This window comes from Ornithodoros turicata, chromosome 7, assembly GCF_037126465.1.
Source record: "Ornithodoros turicata isolate Travis chromosome 7, ASM3712646v1, whole genome shotgun sequence".
Taxonomy (NCBI): domain Eukaryota; kingdom Metazoa; phylum Arthropoda; class Arachnida; order Ixodida; family Argasidae; genus Ornithodoros; species Ornithodoros turicata.
This window is the reverse complement of record NC_088207.1, coordinates 35232415-35247267: the sequence shown is the minus strand read 5'-3', so window position 1 is coordinate 35247267 and position 14853 is coordinate 35232415. Positions and strand designations below refer to the sequence as shown.

General features: G+C 48.2%; 2 protein-coding genes across 4 annotated transcripts; one reads left to right on the top strand and one right to left on the bottom strand.

The window, feature by feature from the left end:
• LOC135400928 (uncharacterized) lies at positions 1-8093 on the bottom strand. Of its 2 annotated transcripts, none has more exons than XM_064632945.1 (7): positions 7988-8093; positions 7666-7771; positions 6986-7194; positions 5994-6147; positions 2976-3092; positions 2748-2887; positions 1-1745 (listed from the first exon to the last, which is right to left on the bottom strand). In XM_064632945.1, the coding sequence occupies exons 2-7, from the start codon at positions 7745-7747 to the stop codon at positions 117-119; spliced, it is 2331 nt and encodes a 776-aa protein (XP_064489015.1). In that variant the 5' UTR covers positions 7748-7771; positions 7988-8093; the 3' UTR covers positions 1-116. The 2 variants fall into 2 exon arrangements, with proteins under 2 accessions (XP_064489015.1, XP_064489016.1); XM_064632946.1 differs by having other exon boundaries at positions 7997-8089.
• LOC135400929 (uncharacterized) lies at positions 7994-13523 on the top strand. Of its 2 annotated transcripts, none has more exons than XM_064632947.1 (5): positions 7994-8285; positions 8720-8946; positions 9353-9545; positions 9606-9740; positions 12506-13523. In XM_064632947.1, the coding sequence occupies exons 1-5, from the start codon at positions 8009-8011 to the stop codon at positions 13330-13332; spliced, it is 1659 nt and encodes a 552-aa protein (XP_064489017.1). In that variant the 5' UTR covers positions 7994-8008; the 3' UTR covers positions 13333-13523. The 2 variants fall into 2 exon arrangements, with proteins under 2 accessions (XP_064489017.1, XP_064489018.1); XM_064632948.1 differs by having other exon boundaries at positions 8172-8289.
• Positions 13524-14853: the final 1330 nt, after the last annotated feature.

The window sequence follows — 14853 nt, the reverse complement described above, 5'->3', positions numbered from 1 at the left end:
TAACACCTCAATTTTATTAAGCCAAGTAAAGAAGTTCGTATCACCAGCTATTAAACCGTGCACTCAACGGCTCCTTGTCTATTGAGTCGAACCCGATGGAATGTTTCTTAACACAATTATCGTGGCAACAAAATGTCTGTGGAGCGCGCAGCATCGAACTGGGAACCGTCAGGTACAGCAACATTTTCTAAAGACGTCGCTGACCTCAACATGTTGATCTCAAACGCACTGACACCTGATCCCTCTCCTGACTCCTCCGCATGTAAAGACAACGATTCGTCGGATCTACTTGTGTTCATGACTTGGGAACCCTCCGATGAAGTTTTCGACCAAACGCTGGCATAGTCGTACGTCGACGTGGTGGCCAGATCGTAAACAGCATTCTTCAAATCCTGAACTTCCACAAAGTCGTCCCACTGCGACCGTGCCCTCCTCGCTTTGTCTTTGCCCAGACATTCTACCACCGAGGGCTCGCTAATGCGTCTTGGTCGTGAAGCAAATACATTTCTCAGCGAAGCAGCGGTTGCTATGGTATCAATTCTCATTACAGTTTTGTTGGTGCCTCCAAACGGCGGAGGTTGTCCAGCAGACACCACTGGAGCAGATGGAGGAACATGTGCGCTAGCAGGTGGCGGAGTTGAGGTCGTCTCACGAGGTGGTGTTTCACTACGTGGAAGCTCGGTTGGTGATGGCTTGCTAGGAGGTGGTAGGTCCCGATCTGTTTGTGGGGGCTCGTCAGGTCCCTCTTTTCGCGGCTTCAGAGTTGCGCCTGCTTCGCCGTTCTGCGGTTCCTCAGTGTTTGGTTGCTGGTGTTCATGGCGTCGTCTGTGTCGGTGCCTGTGCCTGGGACGGTCTTGTTCCGAAGAATTTTCGGGCCCTTCCTCCCTGTTTCTACGCTGAATAAGTAGCGTGGGAAACACTGTATCACCTGGTCCCGATGATGTCGTGCTGGGTTGCATTGCCCCTGGTGACGTTCTTGGAAATACGTCTTGAGAGTCAATGGAGTCATCTTCACCTGTTTCGATTATGATAAACGTTGGAAATCGTGGGATTCCGTGAAAACCCGCAACACCACCGCCCATACCTGGTGCTCCCATGCCACCCAAGCCACCCACACCTCCCATAACACCGACTCCTCCCACTCCACTTGCACCTCCCATACCGCCCATACCACCAATGCCTCCCATGGAAAATGTCGGTCCGTGGAACATGTCCATGTCTGGCTGGTCATAAAGGCTGAGTGGAGGGTGGCTGTGTTGGTACAAAGGAGCACGGGCACGAAGCTGAGGAACTTGTGCGTTTGCTGCACGGAACGGTTGGTACAGGTCAGAGGCTAGTCCTTCCTCTCTCGGCCGCTGGAATGTTTGGTCTTGCCGTGATCGTTGGGTGGGGTCCTGTCCCGTCTCGCTCACAGTCATAACAATAGGACCAGCTCTGGGATAATTGGCATCTAAGAAGAACTCTGGAGGAGCCGGAAGTCTAGGCCTGTTCGCCGTGTAAGGCACTCCACTGGTCTGTCCTGTGTCCAAGGGAGCTTGCTGCAGTGGTCGCAGCTGTTCTGGCGTTCGATTGTCGGGCATTCCTTGCTGATAGTAGTGCGACGGGAACCGTTGTTGTTGCTGCAATGTCGGTTGTCTGTACGCTGGGTATCCCTGAGGAGCAAGCTGACCAGGTGCTGCTCCAGATGCTGCTCCAGGTGGCATCTGATTCAAGCTTTGCGGACCGTCGCGCCCAGAAAAGGTGTACTGCAAAGAAACAAAAACTGCTGCTACAGTAAAAACGATGCAAACAGGGAATAGAAGTCGTCAACAGCTGTCAGTACAAAAGAAAACTCGAGATACATACTTACATTAAGAAACCACACAATATTTCCAGCTCTCTCGATTGTAGTTTGTTATATTTATGATTACCCATTGCATCGTTTTGCTGTGAGCAGCAGTTTCTGTGCATACTCTATTGCAGTGTGCTACCCGGGGATTATTGAAGTATCTTTGAGCATTCGATTAATCAGCGGCCTGTCTGCAATCTATGCAGATATGACGCGTTGGAAGCGACGTACGATGAAGCGAGTCTCCAACCTTTGACGCACAGAAATCATCAGTAGAGAACTACGCGGGTGCGGGTATACCCGCAAGTACCCGCACTGTTTTGCGATTTGCGGGTAGAAATTCAATGTCCCAAAATGCGGACGTATCCGCAATACGTTCGCGTACTTCCCGCACGTTCCTGCAAGTCTTAAACTAGCCGTTCGCGACCTTAACTTATTATTAGTCTTGACATTCATCCCGGGCTTCATCGTGAAAAATACCAAAAATAACATAACCCATGACCTTCATTTGACCTTCAACCTGGCCATCCGCGTCTATCCGACAACACACGAGACGATCATTTTATAATATCGCGGTCATATTTGCACTAGCTGACCAACGTTGAAGACTGCGTTTGTTCGCACAACATGAAGTGTTACTTGCGAGTAGGAAATTCACCGTCGTTGCAGGCGTATCTGCACTGTCGTCCGTCAACTTTGGTTGCGACGGAAGCTCTCAAGGAAGTTGATCAGAATTTAGTTGCATTGATACATCGAAATTTAATACTGCGCTCAATTAAGCACTCTGCATGCCTATAGAAAAAGCGAAATCCAGTACGGATCTTCAGCGCCCATCGGATAACGTATGGGGACACAACACGTACGCAACGACTTCTGCCGTTGCCGATTACTGGCCAAGCAATAAACTCCACACACTTACTGCACGAACAGTTTCCTCTGGTGGTTGTTTCGAGCAGCTCCGTATAACCAGTGGTGTTGCAACACATAATGCCATCAGAACCATTACGGGCAAGATAAATACGAGTGGGCCTAGGTTTCGACTCCATGGGGAACTGGTATCTGCAAATGATGCAGCCAGTGAGCCTTACAACAGCGGGCAGGAACATGTAATTCGGCGGCACAATACAACCGCTCGTGAGACACTCACCACAGACTTCGTCGCTCTTGTCACCACAGTTGTTGTGGCCGTCGCAAACAAAGTTGTCTGCAATGCATTTGATATCAGCGGTGCACTTGTGTTGTCCCATGCTGCAGTATGAGCCATCTGTAACGGGCAAGTAATAGCGAGAGCAACGCGTTAACTTTAACTCCGTTTACAAGCAGAAGCTTTCCAGATTAGATAAAACACATGCGTACAACAGAAATCTCTGTAGAAATAACTAACGGTAATGATTAAAAAGGTTATAGCACAACACAGTGATTTTCCAAATATTTTCTTCTAGGGGGGTGTTGGAAATCAGTGTGGGGGGGGGGCGACATAATACGTGACGGTCTCGCATGCGTCACAACCACACAACGTCACGTGACGTCACAAACACAACCAGGGTTGTGAGCATCTATTTCTGGTTCTGTGACATTGTGACAAAATCCGGCACTTTTCTTTCCCGCTTATCGCACCAACGTTGAGGGCACCCCCCTATGCCCGAGGGTAGCATGCGGATTCATTTAGCTGCGCTCTCCGAGGCCGCATTGTTCCACCGTCAAGGTATAGGGTTGAGATGGTGGGAGTGCTTCCGTCCAGCTATTTGCGGTAAAAGAAAACATATGTGGCCAATAACCCACAGGCCGAAAGATGCATTTGTGTAAAGTGGCCCCTCCGCAGCAACAAGTGCGGCAGTGGACGGCTGTCGGGACATGTGTCTCCCATTACGTCCACTTAAAAGAGGGACACAAGTATAAAGGGTACCGACGGGTTGGATGGGAGGCCCGTCCTTATTGTTCCTACACCTTCGGAATACGTGTTTGTCGTTGCCATCAATTGCCATCACGTGTTTGTCGTTAAGGGTAGGAGGAACGTAATGCGAGTCGGAATCTTAAAAGGAAAGCAACGAACCCCAAAGAATGGCACAGTAAATATGGAGAAAAACAACCGAGAGTATAAAACCTAAGGGAAGACAAAGACTGGGGCAGTCGGATCAAAATGTGAACCCAGAACGGACGCGCCAGCACCAACTCCGAAGTTTATCCGCGAATCAGTGTCTTAAAATTGTGAAGTGAGGTGAAGTGTGTCATCGACAGTCATCAGGAACTCCATCTGAACAACTCATCCATTCAAATCATCAACGGCTGCCATCAACGAAATCATCGCCATCATCACTCGTCAATCAGATAAGACATTTTATTCCCACTCCCCGTCCTACTCGAACTGTTGTGAAATTAGTCCTTGTAGTTATGTTTGAAATCACTGTCCGCACTGTTGATAGTCAGTGTTGTTAGAAACCTTATATTAAATATTAGTTGTTCTATCCTGGTACCTGGACTTTGTTTCGATGTGTGTCCCATTGAGTGTATGTCGGTCGACATAGGACAGCCCGTCCCATATTTTACTCTTATTGTCCGGATCGGTGATTGAGGTACGCGCGCTAAGAACCTCTGGCTATTGCACACCTGGTTTCCGTGACAGACATTAAAAACAGAAAACGAGGACAGGTGAAAAGAAACACACACACACAAAAAAAAAAACACGCACACATGACGCAGAGCAGTTCTCTTCATGTGAAGCGGTAAGTTTCCCCTTCATAGCCTCCTTGGTTTCCGAACCCATTTTTGAAAAGCTTTATCTATTAACTCGTGGTACTTGTCGGCGCTGCCATCAAGCGTCACCTGCTGTCGCGGAATCTGTGGTTCTTCGATGGATGTCTTCATTAGAGCGTCAACATGCGCAGGAAGCAATCGCGAAACTTTCTGACCAGAGTATTCGATTCATAGAACCATTCATGAAACCAATAGTTTAGTGCGAGAGCACAACACTCGGTCTCGTTCCTGTATATCTCGTTCAAAAATACAGTTACCACACATTTAGCAACGTGATCCACCGAGTGCACCGTACTCTCGCACGATGACCCGGTGTAACCACGTTAAACCGCTGTTACTTTTTTATGCTTTACTCACAGCGTTCAAAACCAGTAGGCATCGTAAATATCAAGATTTGACTTGAATACTCTACAGGACCAGATGGCACTCCCCCGGTGGTGGTGGGGGTGGGGGGGGGGGGAGATGTCATGAGCAATTCCTCGGGGGGGGGGGGTTCGACGAACTTTTGGGGGTGTTAGGGGGGAGGGGTGCTGGGAAAACACTGGCACAACAGCAACGCATCCTATATAGTGCGCCAGACTATTGTGAAATTGGTGGATGAAAAGTACATGCAGTAATTCTCAAACTCAAAGACTCTACGAAGGCACCTTGAAGAGGTCGTGGTACCTTGATAGATGTAGAAGGGTAGAAAATCAAGCGGACTGGTAAGGAGATGCTACGGCAAGAGCCTCAGCACGAGAGCCGCCGATATTCCCAACAGAGACTGTTCTTCTCATATGTGTAGTTCATTACATCACGCACGCGTTGTGCTACACGCCAGAGTATCCAGGAGAAAGGAATTTGTCTAACTCTCGTAGTTTCGCGTCAGGCGTCTCGGTCATACCCATTGGTTCTCGAAAGCACGTGACTTCGCCTGCGGCAGTCTCATCACCGACGGAGATTCCTTCGGTGCTGTCAGAGACGCATGAGTTTCGGTATTCCCGGTCCACTTCCCCTGACGCTGTTAAGACATCGAATGCAGGCTCACATCTGTAGTCCACAACGAGTGAGCTCACGAGAATCAGTCTCGTGATCTCGGACAGCGGGCAGTCTTTCACCTGATCAGGCAGTTGATCCGAAGGATCGTACGGGTCTTTCAGTAAACGCTGCTTCCAGCATGAAAACCACGGTATTTCTGTCTATTTAACAGTTACGACTGTTACAACACTTGATGCAAGTAACCGTGTTTAACGTTTACCAGGCATAACTTGGTGTGAAGTTTCAGAACACCGCGAACTTCGCTTGAGACCTCGCTCGGTGTCAGAGACAGGTCAACGAAAACGAAACTACTGGAAACCAATCTGGAAACGGCGATAAAAATGCACCCGTTTCCTTTTCCCGGTTTTAAATATGTTGAAGGGAATGGGGTTACCTTTGAATGATGTAACAACGGCGCTGAATCCTTGATCCGCTGACTTCGGTGCTCCTCCTGTACTGAAGGTAACATTTATCACATTCGACGCGGACTTCAGCGGTTCCGGTAGAGACTTGCATATGGGTCCTGGATCGTTCTGAACGTTGCTAATCTAGAGAGAAAGAGAGAGAGGAAAAAGAAAAGAACAATAAAATGAAATTGAAAATGCCGTGAGCTGCAGCTCTCTCGACAACAACTCTGCATTTCAGCACCACATGGCGACAAGGTCAGAACTGCTGCGTTATAGGAGTACCGTCTGAAATCCCTACGTTCACCGTAATGTAACGACGTGTTGCTCGTGCAACGACACTCGTGACATCTTGGCTTTAGCCAATAGACGCAGCGCACGTACATCCCCTCTATGGGATTTATCACCCGAACCCCACGGGGATTCACCGCCCGTTCAAAGGAACAAGATATGGTTAATCTTATATGCTCAATCTCATACTCGCAGCTGCGGATAAAAGGCCGTTCAGGAGAGGCTTGAGAGACATTCAGTGTGGGAAGCAGCGGAGTGCAAGACAGAACAATTTCTTGTTCTTCAAGCTTGCTATTCTTGTCTTGTTTGGTGTGCAGTCGGGCATGGGACATGGGCGCTAAATCCCCGCACGATTCTGGTGGGAAATCCTACACCTGTTACTGAGATATGTATTCAATGCATGACGGTACGTGATAAGTTTCAGGGCTGTCGGGAAGTAGGAAATCTGGAAAACATAAAAGCAAGAGTTTGTTCCCAGGAATACGTTCAAAGGGTTGCGACAGTAATCGTTTCGGGCAGAAACTGCACATTGGAAAGCTCACTGATCTTTCGAAGAAAACAGGCTTGAAGAGGTACTAGGGTGAGCGACGCAACGGATGAAACCTGTTCCTTTTGCATTGCTCTCAAGGTAACGACAGTTTTTATTCCGTGATTAGAAATTTTTCCGCTTATATGCACTTGTTCGGCTTACCAACAGTGTGTCTGAGCAGTTTGGAAATGCCAGCTTCTCGAAGACAACGATTAGCCTGTAGCCGGACTTCGTCTTGACGGTGAGAGTGCAAGTAAGACCGGACTTGTAAGCATCGGATTGGTGCGAGGTGATCAGCAGTGCCGAGCCGCGCCCAGAGGCAGCGATGACGATGGAACGCGGAAGAATGTCGCATGTGTCTTCCATAGTGACTGAAAGGGCAATCAGCATCCCCCAATCATTACAGAACTAACACGCGAGTAACATTTCTCCAGAGGTCATTTGTTCAAAGAGGAAAGATGGAAGTCACTGAAAAGGTTAGCCAGCTGTAGGACTCGAACCCACATCTTCTGGATTACCGTTCCAGGGCTCTACCAATTGAGCTAAGCTAACACACCTCTCCAGCGACGTCCAAGGGTGCGTCATCGGAAGGGACAAACCAGCTACTCTCTCACTCATCCCCCTTTCACTCTTACATTTTTTCTCACCCATACACACATTCATACGACGGGAACGACGGGATTCATACGACGGGATCCAGCCTCAAGAACATCAGTTATCTCACATCGTCATTTGTTCGGTGGGTATGGCGTATGGCACTAAGACGAGACCCGCATTAGGGCGTGGTATAGGACTCTGGTAGCATACGAGAGTTAGCACGCTTATGTAGTTTCGATACTCACTTGTCTCATAATCAAGACTAGACGCATGGCCATCCCCCAGCTGTGACAACAGAAGGGCAGCGAATATGCCCCACACTGCCATTCGGCTGGCATCTGCCCTTTAATCCTGTTAGGAGTGTCATAGATAAAGTTGAGTCGCAGACGACGATGCAAATAAAACGGTAAGCGACAAATGATGCAAGACGTTTCGCAAGGCTGTCTTAAATGCGCTGTAACCCTAGTTCCCGTTCCCATTAGATATACCTCTTAATGTACCGTTAAGCGTGTATGTCCGATGAACAGCGTACACTGCAGACATGTCAAAATATCAGGAGGACATTACCAAGTTCACCTTTACTGCAGCATGCCCAGCTCGAAGACCTCCGTACCGACATCAGATGCGAGCCATGGAGCAACTGAGGGATCTCGAGCTTTGAAAGCACGTGAGCCCGATCATCATGCGTGGCCATTGTTTAACCGGCTGAGGTGTCGCAGCAGGCCACAGGCTATCCGCCATGCACCTCATGTTTGTCATGGTATCGATCTTATGTACGCCGTTGGTCATGCATTAATTTCGCTCTTGCTCGTTGTTGACTGCCTCGCAGTTGCGTATGCTGGGCCCAGACCTATTGGTATTACAAGTGAGTAAGTCAGCAGCTGTAGCTGCTTAGAAGATTTGTCTTTGTTTATTTACACCACTGGTCCTCGATCGGTGTTCTGCGGAACCCAGCGGTCCCCCGAACCTTTCCCTGAGGTTCCGCGAACACGATACCGTCTAGCTCCCGCAAGTGAAACTTGAGTGCGTACCAAAGCTTGCCCTATAGGCCAGCGTCGGATCACACCGTGCCCGACATCTCATCGCTGGCATAGGGATTGGCATTGAGATCGGCGGACCGGTTCCCGGTTGCCGTACTAATGTTCGCTCTAAAGAGAAGACCCTGCGGCTAATGTCATCTACCATGTGTAGTTGTAGGTTCTTCAGAGTCGTGCTGACGTTGGGGGTCCTGCTGGGGGTGTTAAGGGTTGTTGACCTAACGTAAGGGTTGTTCTAACAGTTGGAAAATATGCCTTGCAGACCTCCCAGACTCCGACTGCACCAAAGACCCCCTGACATTGGAAACCAATGCAACAGGCAGCGCGGCAACGGGAGAGCTGAGAGTCTGGGTGAAAGCTACAACGACATTGGCTGATTCGTGCGAAATTCTTGTTTGGACACCTCACGATACCGGACTTGTGCTTTCTTTCATCGACATGTACCTCCGACCACCTCACATACCAGGAGCCTGCGTCGATCATTTGATGGTAATGACATCTGTGCGTTTTCAAAGTGTGTCACCGGTAATAGTTGGGGATAAACTATACGGCAACGACACATTATCTTGTCCCAGATAGGCGCCTCCCTCCTGTTTTGAACAAATCAGGACAGTGTAGGTAAGACGTAACCGAGTTTCATGACGACACAATTTATGAAGAAAAAATTTATTAAATACATATCAATAGCGCTGTGTGGCAGCGAATGCGGGTAATGATGACTCGTCGTCCGCGTGTGTCTAAACGTTCATTCTAAATATCCTGAGTGATGTCTTACTACATTGCAACAACAACTTTATTGTGAGACGATCAATGGGGAGATTCATCGCCAGGGGTAACCTGCAACAGTATGCTTGACATTCTCCCTCATTGTCTATTATCTTCTTATCAATTAAAGCTGTTCGAGGCAACGAGAGGATCAACTGTTCCGCTCAACCGCCTTTTTGGAACCTGTACCATGGACACCGCCAGCGGCCTGTACTACACACAAACCGAGACTGACGTCATGCTGCATGTAAGGCTCACAGTCGGCGAGCGTGACAACCAGTCCATTGTCGGCTATCACTTACATTACAGCACCTACCAAGCCAGTAAGTCATCTTGTGAGAAATGCACCATGTATACGAACGTGCCAGTGTCTTTCGCCACAGCCAACGGAAGCTGCCCATCGAAGGACCAATTCCAATGTAAAGACATGCATTGCATATGGAAGGGCCTGGTATGCGACGACATGCAGAACTGCCTCGATAACTCGGATGAGTTTCACTATTCCTATGCGATGTGCAGTGAGTAAGACCCCCTCATTTGGCTCCTTGATATATCAAGAAAGTTAGCTGAAATTGAGCACAGGGGAGACTAGCAGGGTATGTATAGTTGGCACATGGTCAGTTCCTTTGTCCGTGTTCCTTTCGCCGATTCGATCTGGCTAGCAGAGGCAATGGCAAGAACGAAATCTCACGTTTCTTTCTGTTCTTCTCACGAAATACAAAGGTAACGTTCCATTCGAGTTTGAGTAGACACAGCTGGGTTCACACGGAACGAGGTAGTCAAGACAGACCCAAAAGTATGTCCTGCTATGTGGTCGACTATTTTTGGACTGTGACGCACCACGATGAAGCTAGGACATCACTCGGTTGACAAATCTGAAATAAATGAACGGTTCCTTTCTGCACAGAAACTTCTCTAGCTAAAATATTGACAGCGGAAAATTCGAAAACCGCAACGCATCCGTTTCTCACGGACTAAACCCCGTGTCGACAGGTTCTTTTTAATTTTTTTCTGTATGGAATTTTTTCAAAATAAATTTATACTTTTGAGAATTGTGACTCCACAGTGTGCGCAATCTGCCATGACTCTGGCGACATTGCCCCTCGAAGCACTCCCACGGAGTGTGTGTCAGCACTTACTTTCTAGCCCTTTCTTATAATAAGGTATATTTACTGACTTTTCTAAGTCATTACAAGCTTTTGCGGGATTGGCTTTTTGGTACCGGAGTATTTGCGCTGATTTAACTGGTATCTAATAAGTCTGTTGGAAGTAGAGACAGTCCCTCGGCTCTTCAGTGGGCGCTTCTCGATTTCCTCATGAACAAGCCCAAACATCAACATATCTGCTTGTGGAGAGTCACTTCCCGTCTCCTCACCACAACTGTCGGCAATCTTGAAACGTGGGGAGTATAGAGCGGAGACCGGGAAGGCTCGTGCGCAATGGGAAGATGTGAGAGAACACAAGGACGTCACTATTCCTGAGAGCCCTACTCCTACCATCCTATACTCTTGAAGAGTCCGAAACTATGAAGTTTTGCGGGTTGCTTAGAAAATTAATGAAAGTGCGTACGTACATCGACGGCATTTATATTTTCGCACTGAATGTTTGAGCGAAGTTGATTTATAATATGAAATTACATAAGCATTTTTTTTTTTCAGAAGCATGGTAAATTATTGCTGTACCTAAGCGTTGTAGTTACTGTATTTTTCGGTGTATAGCGCGCACCAATGTATAACAGGCGCCTCCGGAAGATTAGCAGAATTTGAGAAGTACATGTGCCCGTATACGTGACTCATTCTCAAAAGCTTTAACAGCGCTTCCAGCACGAGCAGCGAGCGCGTGGTCGAGCGTGCACTGCCGAGGCTATTTGAGACTCGCGCTGAACTTTCATGCAAATTGTCCCTGGTGTAAACGTTTTTTTTTTTTTTTTTTTTCGAAGCAATCAAACTCCCCGCCGGCAGAATCGGTGTCATGGCAAACCTTGGTCCCGGCACCACTCTCCGTCTCTCTATCTTTTCTGCCTCACGTTCCTCCTCAGAAGCGTCAGCCTTCGCAAATGAGTTCATGATCCTTCATGGAGGGAACCCCTGAGACACGGAGAAAAAAAACGAGACGTACGCGTGCACACACACACACACACACACACACAAGTACGTCTCGTCTTTTTCTCCGTGTTTCAGGGTTTCCCTCCACGATAGTATTTCACCAGCTAGCCTGCGAATAATCCTCTACCCGATAAACGTCATCATGACCCATGACGAAAACCCGAGACTGGGAAAAAGACGAAAAACAGACGACACAACACAAAGTGAGACTTTGTGTTGTGTCGTCTGTTTTTCGTCTTTTTCCCAGTCTCGGGTTTTCGTCGTGGAACTTAGCCACCAGCTCGCTTGCTTTTTAACCATTTTATCTGTGTCATCATGACGTTGGTAGACAGACCGAAACAGATCGGAACGGGAGAGCTGGGTTCCACGAATTGGCAATTGTTCGCTGCCTCCTATTGAAAGAAAAGTAGGGGTCGCGTCCCCTTCAGAGACCATCGTAATCCCCTCAAGACCGTGGCTTTCGGCCGCGATCTTGTTCGCCACTAGCTCTGAACATAGTTCAACTCTACCAAATTCGTGGCGTTATGGAACACCATGACGTCATTTGTTTACAACCGGTAGACGTCTATTGTCCCTTCTCCGTGAGTTTAGGATCGCTGGCACATCAACGACGTCCTATGATTCCTGAACCCACTTCGCAACCATTTTGTACGGTGTCTCTGTCCACCCTTTATGTACTCCTGTTCGTCGTGTATCGTATAGTTTTCCCAATTTTCCCGATCACTGCACTCAAGTGTGAGTAACCGCGGCTAGAACAGGGGCGGATCCAGGAGTTTCCTGAGGAGGGCGTCCAGCTATGGACAGCATGCTAGACACGCGATCTAGGGTCAATTAAACACTATGTGAAGACAGAAATTGAGGAGGGGGTCAGGACATCCGGACCCCCCTCTAGATCCGCCCTTGGGTTAGACCAAGACGCAAAGCTAGACGTTAGAGGAAATTTTCCTAGAAACAACTCTTTCGGGAAAAACTACGATGCGTACACGTAGATAACGCGCACTGCCTCTTCCGGACACTTTTTACGCCGTGTGTATACACCGCTGTTAATACGTTACTGCCTTTTGCAGTAGTTGTGATGTCTTCAAGAATATGGTACCTACCATCTATTGCATGGTACTGATTGGGTACGTGGTCTGTGATTGAATGTGGAATATATAATAGTTCTTTATATTCTACAGGACAGAAATTGAACTATGGCCTGGCGATGCTGGGTTATTTCGCAGCCATCGCCGCCACGGTCCTGTTGCTTCTTACGGTCGACGCGCTGCTAAGATTCTTGCTCTACAGCTGGAGAGTTCGAAGAATGCAATTTCGAAATGGTCGGCCATCTCGCAAAGCAGCAGAGATCTTCCGCGGCAACGAAGAACCTACCCCATTGCAGACACCCGGGACGCAAGTCCACCCACTAGACCGAGACCTCGCTCTGCTCGAAGAACGACATAAAAGTAATATCCCCACCAATGAAGGAAGTGACAGCAAGGATGCTGCTCGCAAGCCCATTCTGAAGCACGGCAGCAATCAAGGCAGTCCTGCACAAAGCGCAGACAACACCGGCAACGAACAGAACGTGGTTGACATAAGCAGCAGGGCAACAGCAACGGAGACTCAAAAACGTCCGACGTCATCTGCAAGCATCACTGCAATAACAAGAGAGGATGACGAGTTGGTAATAATCGGGCGAAGTACGGGCACTGCACAACCACCATCATCCTTGTTAGACGCTGCAAGTCATCTTCTAGAAGAGACTGACACTGCTTTGCAGACTACGCGTGCTGATTCGCCTACAAAATCGAAGGACAAGACAGAGAATATGGATATCGAACGACCGGAGAGCGCGGGGTCGATGAGTATCTCTTTGCAGGAAATGTGTCTAGTGGAAGAAAATGCCGACAAAATAACCATTCCTGACAACGACACCACTGATGATGAGACGTCTGTACCTCAAAAGAAACGACGTTCAAAGTTTAAAAAATTGCTCGGAAGACTACATAGCCAGGGAAAGTGAATATGGGCGCGCAAAGAAAACACAAGGAACTGCGGGACACGGCAGAAGCTGTGAAGCCGTCCGTCTGATCAATTACGTCTTGGTTTGTGGTCAAAGGTGTCCATAGCAAGAGCATCGTGCACAGAGAATGTGAAGGGTGGACTGGAAGTAATCATAGGTTACCATATAATAAAATAAGGAAATAAACTGCATTGTACTTAAGGAATCAGTATTTTCAGGCTACTTCGCACGGGGGCGGATCTAGGATTTTCTCGAGGGGGAGGGGTTCCGCAGTGGCCAAGTGCCACGTTGGTCCACTGAACCCTATGTTCAAGTCTGGATTGAGGGGGCGTCCGGACCCCAGGACCCCCCCCCCCCCCCCCCCAGATCCGCGCCTGACTTTCGAACGGGTTATATACAGCAGAAGACGTCTGGCATGTGGAGTTGGTCACTAATCGTCGTGGTTCAATTAAACAAACAAACACCGGAACTACTCTGCATGCTTTCTGGGGTTCACGGTGTTAACACTAGACTGTTGCGGTGATTGTGATGTGCACGTCAAAGTTGTCTGGTGCGACACCAGGGTTATTCTGGTGTTGCCTGGTTCTCCTGGTGTGCACATTAAACCGACTTTGTGTTCTTGATGTGCCCATCGGGGTGGCCTACTGTGGCACCAACATGATTCTGCTGCTTTCCAGTATGCCTATGGTATGGTGTGCGCATCACAGTGGCGTAGCGTTTTAGTGTGAACGTTAGAGTGGCCTGGTGTGGTGTAGGTACGGACACCAGAGCACATGCACTGGGTGTTGTTACCATGAAAACCGTTATTTACAATAATCACAAATAGTCATATGGTCCTTAGAGCAACTTCTTTTTGCTTGGTACAATATCTCGGAAACAACTTGCTTGAGTCTCGAAACCGAGACGTTTTCGCAGTCCTCAGTTTAAATCGAAACTTTGTGCTCTCATTGTCACGCATGACCAGCATGACAGAGCTCCATCGGCATTAGAATTTTGAACTTCGCAAACGAACAGTCGCTGAGCTTCTAGGTTTGTACCTTTCATCCTGCATTTGAACACCTAAAACCGTGCATAAATGTGAGCACCTTCGAATCTGTGTTTCTGAGGCGCTATGTTCAGAAGGGTAGAAAATCCAGGGAACCGGTAAGGAATAATAATAATTAGGACTAGAAAGGCGGGAAGGAAATATGAAGGGAAGTGCCTCAGGACGACAGCCGCCGATATTTCGCACAGTTATTTAATTATATTACCTGTAGTCAATAGATATTTCTGTCTGACTGAACAGTCTGTGTTCGCAATATCGGCGGCTCTCGTCCTGTGAGGCACTTCCTTTCACATATGCTATGCGCGCACGCACGCATACACATGCACTCTGTGTTCTACTAGCGTGCTTCGTAGGTTGTGTGTCACGTTTTGGTCATCTGCTTTGTAGTTCTGTAACGTCCCCAGATATACGAAGCAGATCAACATGTAATGTAATGTTACATATATCGATTCAATGTGATGTTCGAAAAGCTACTG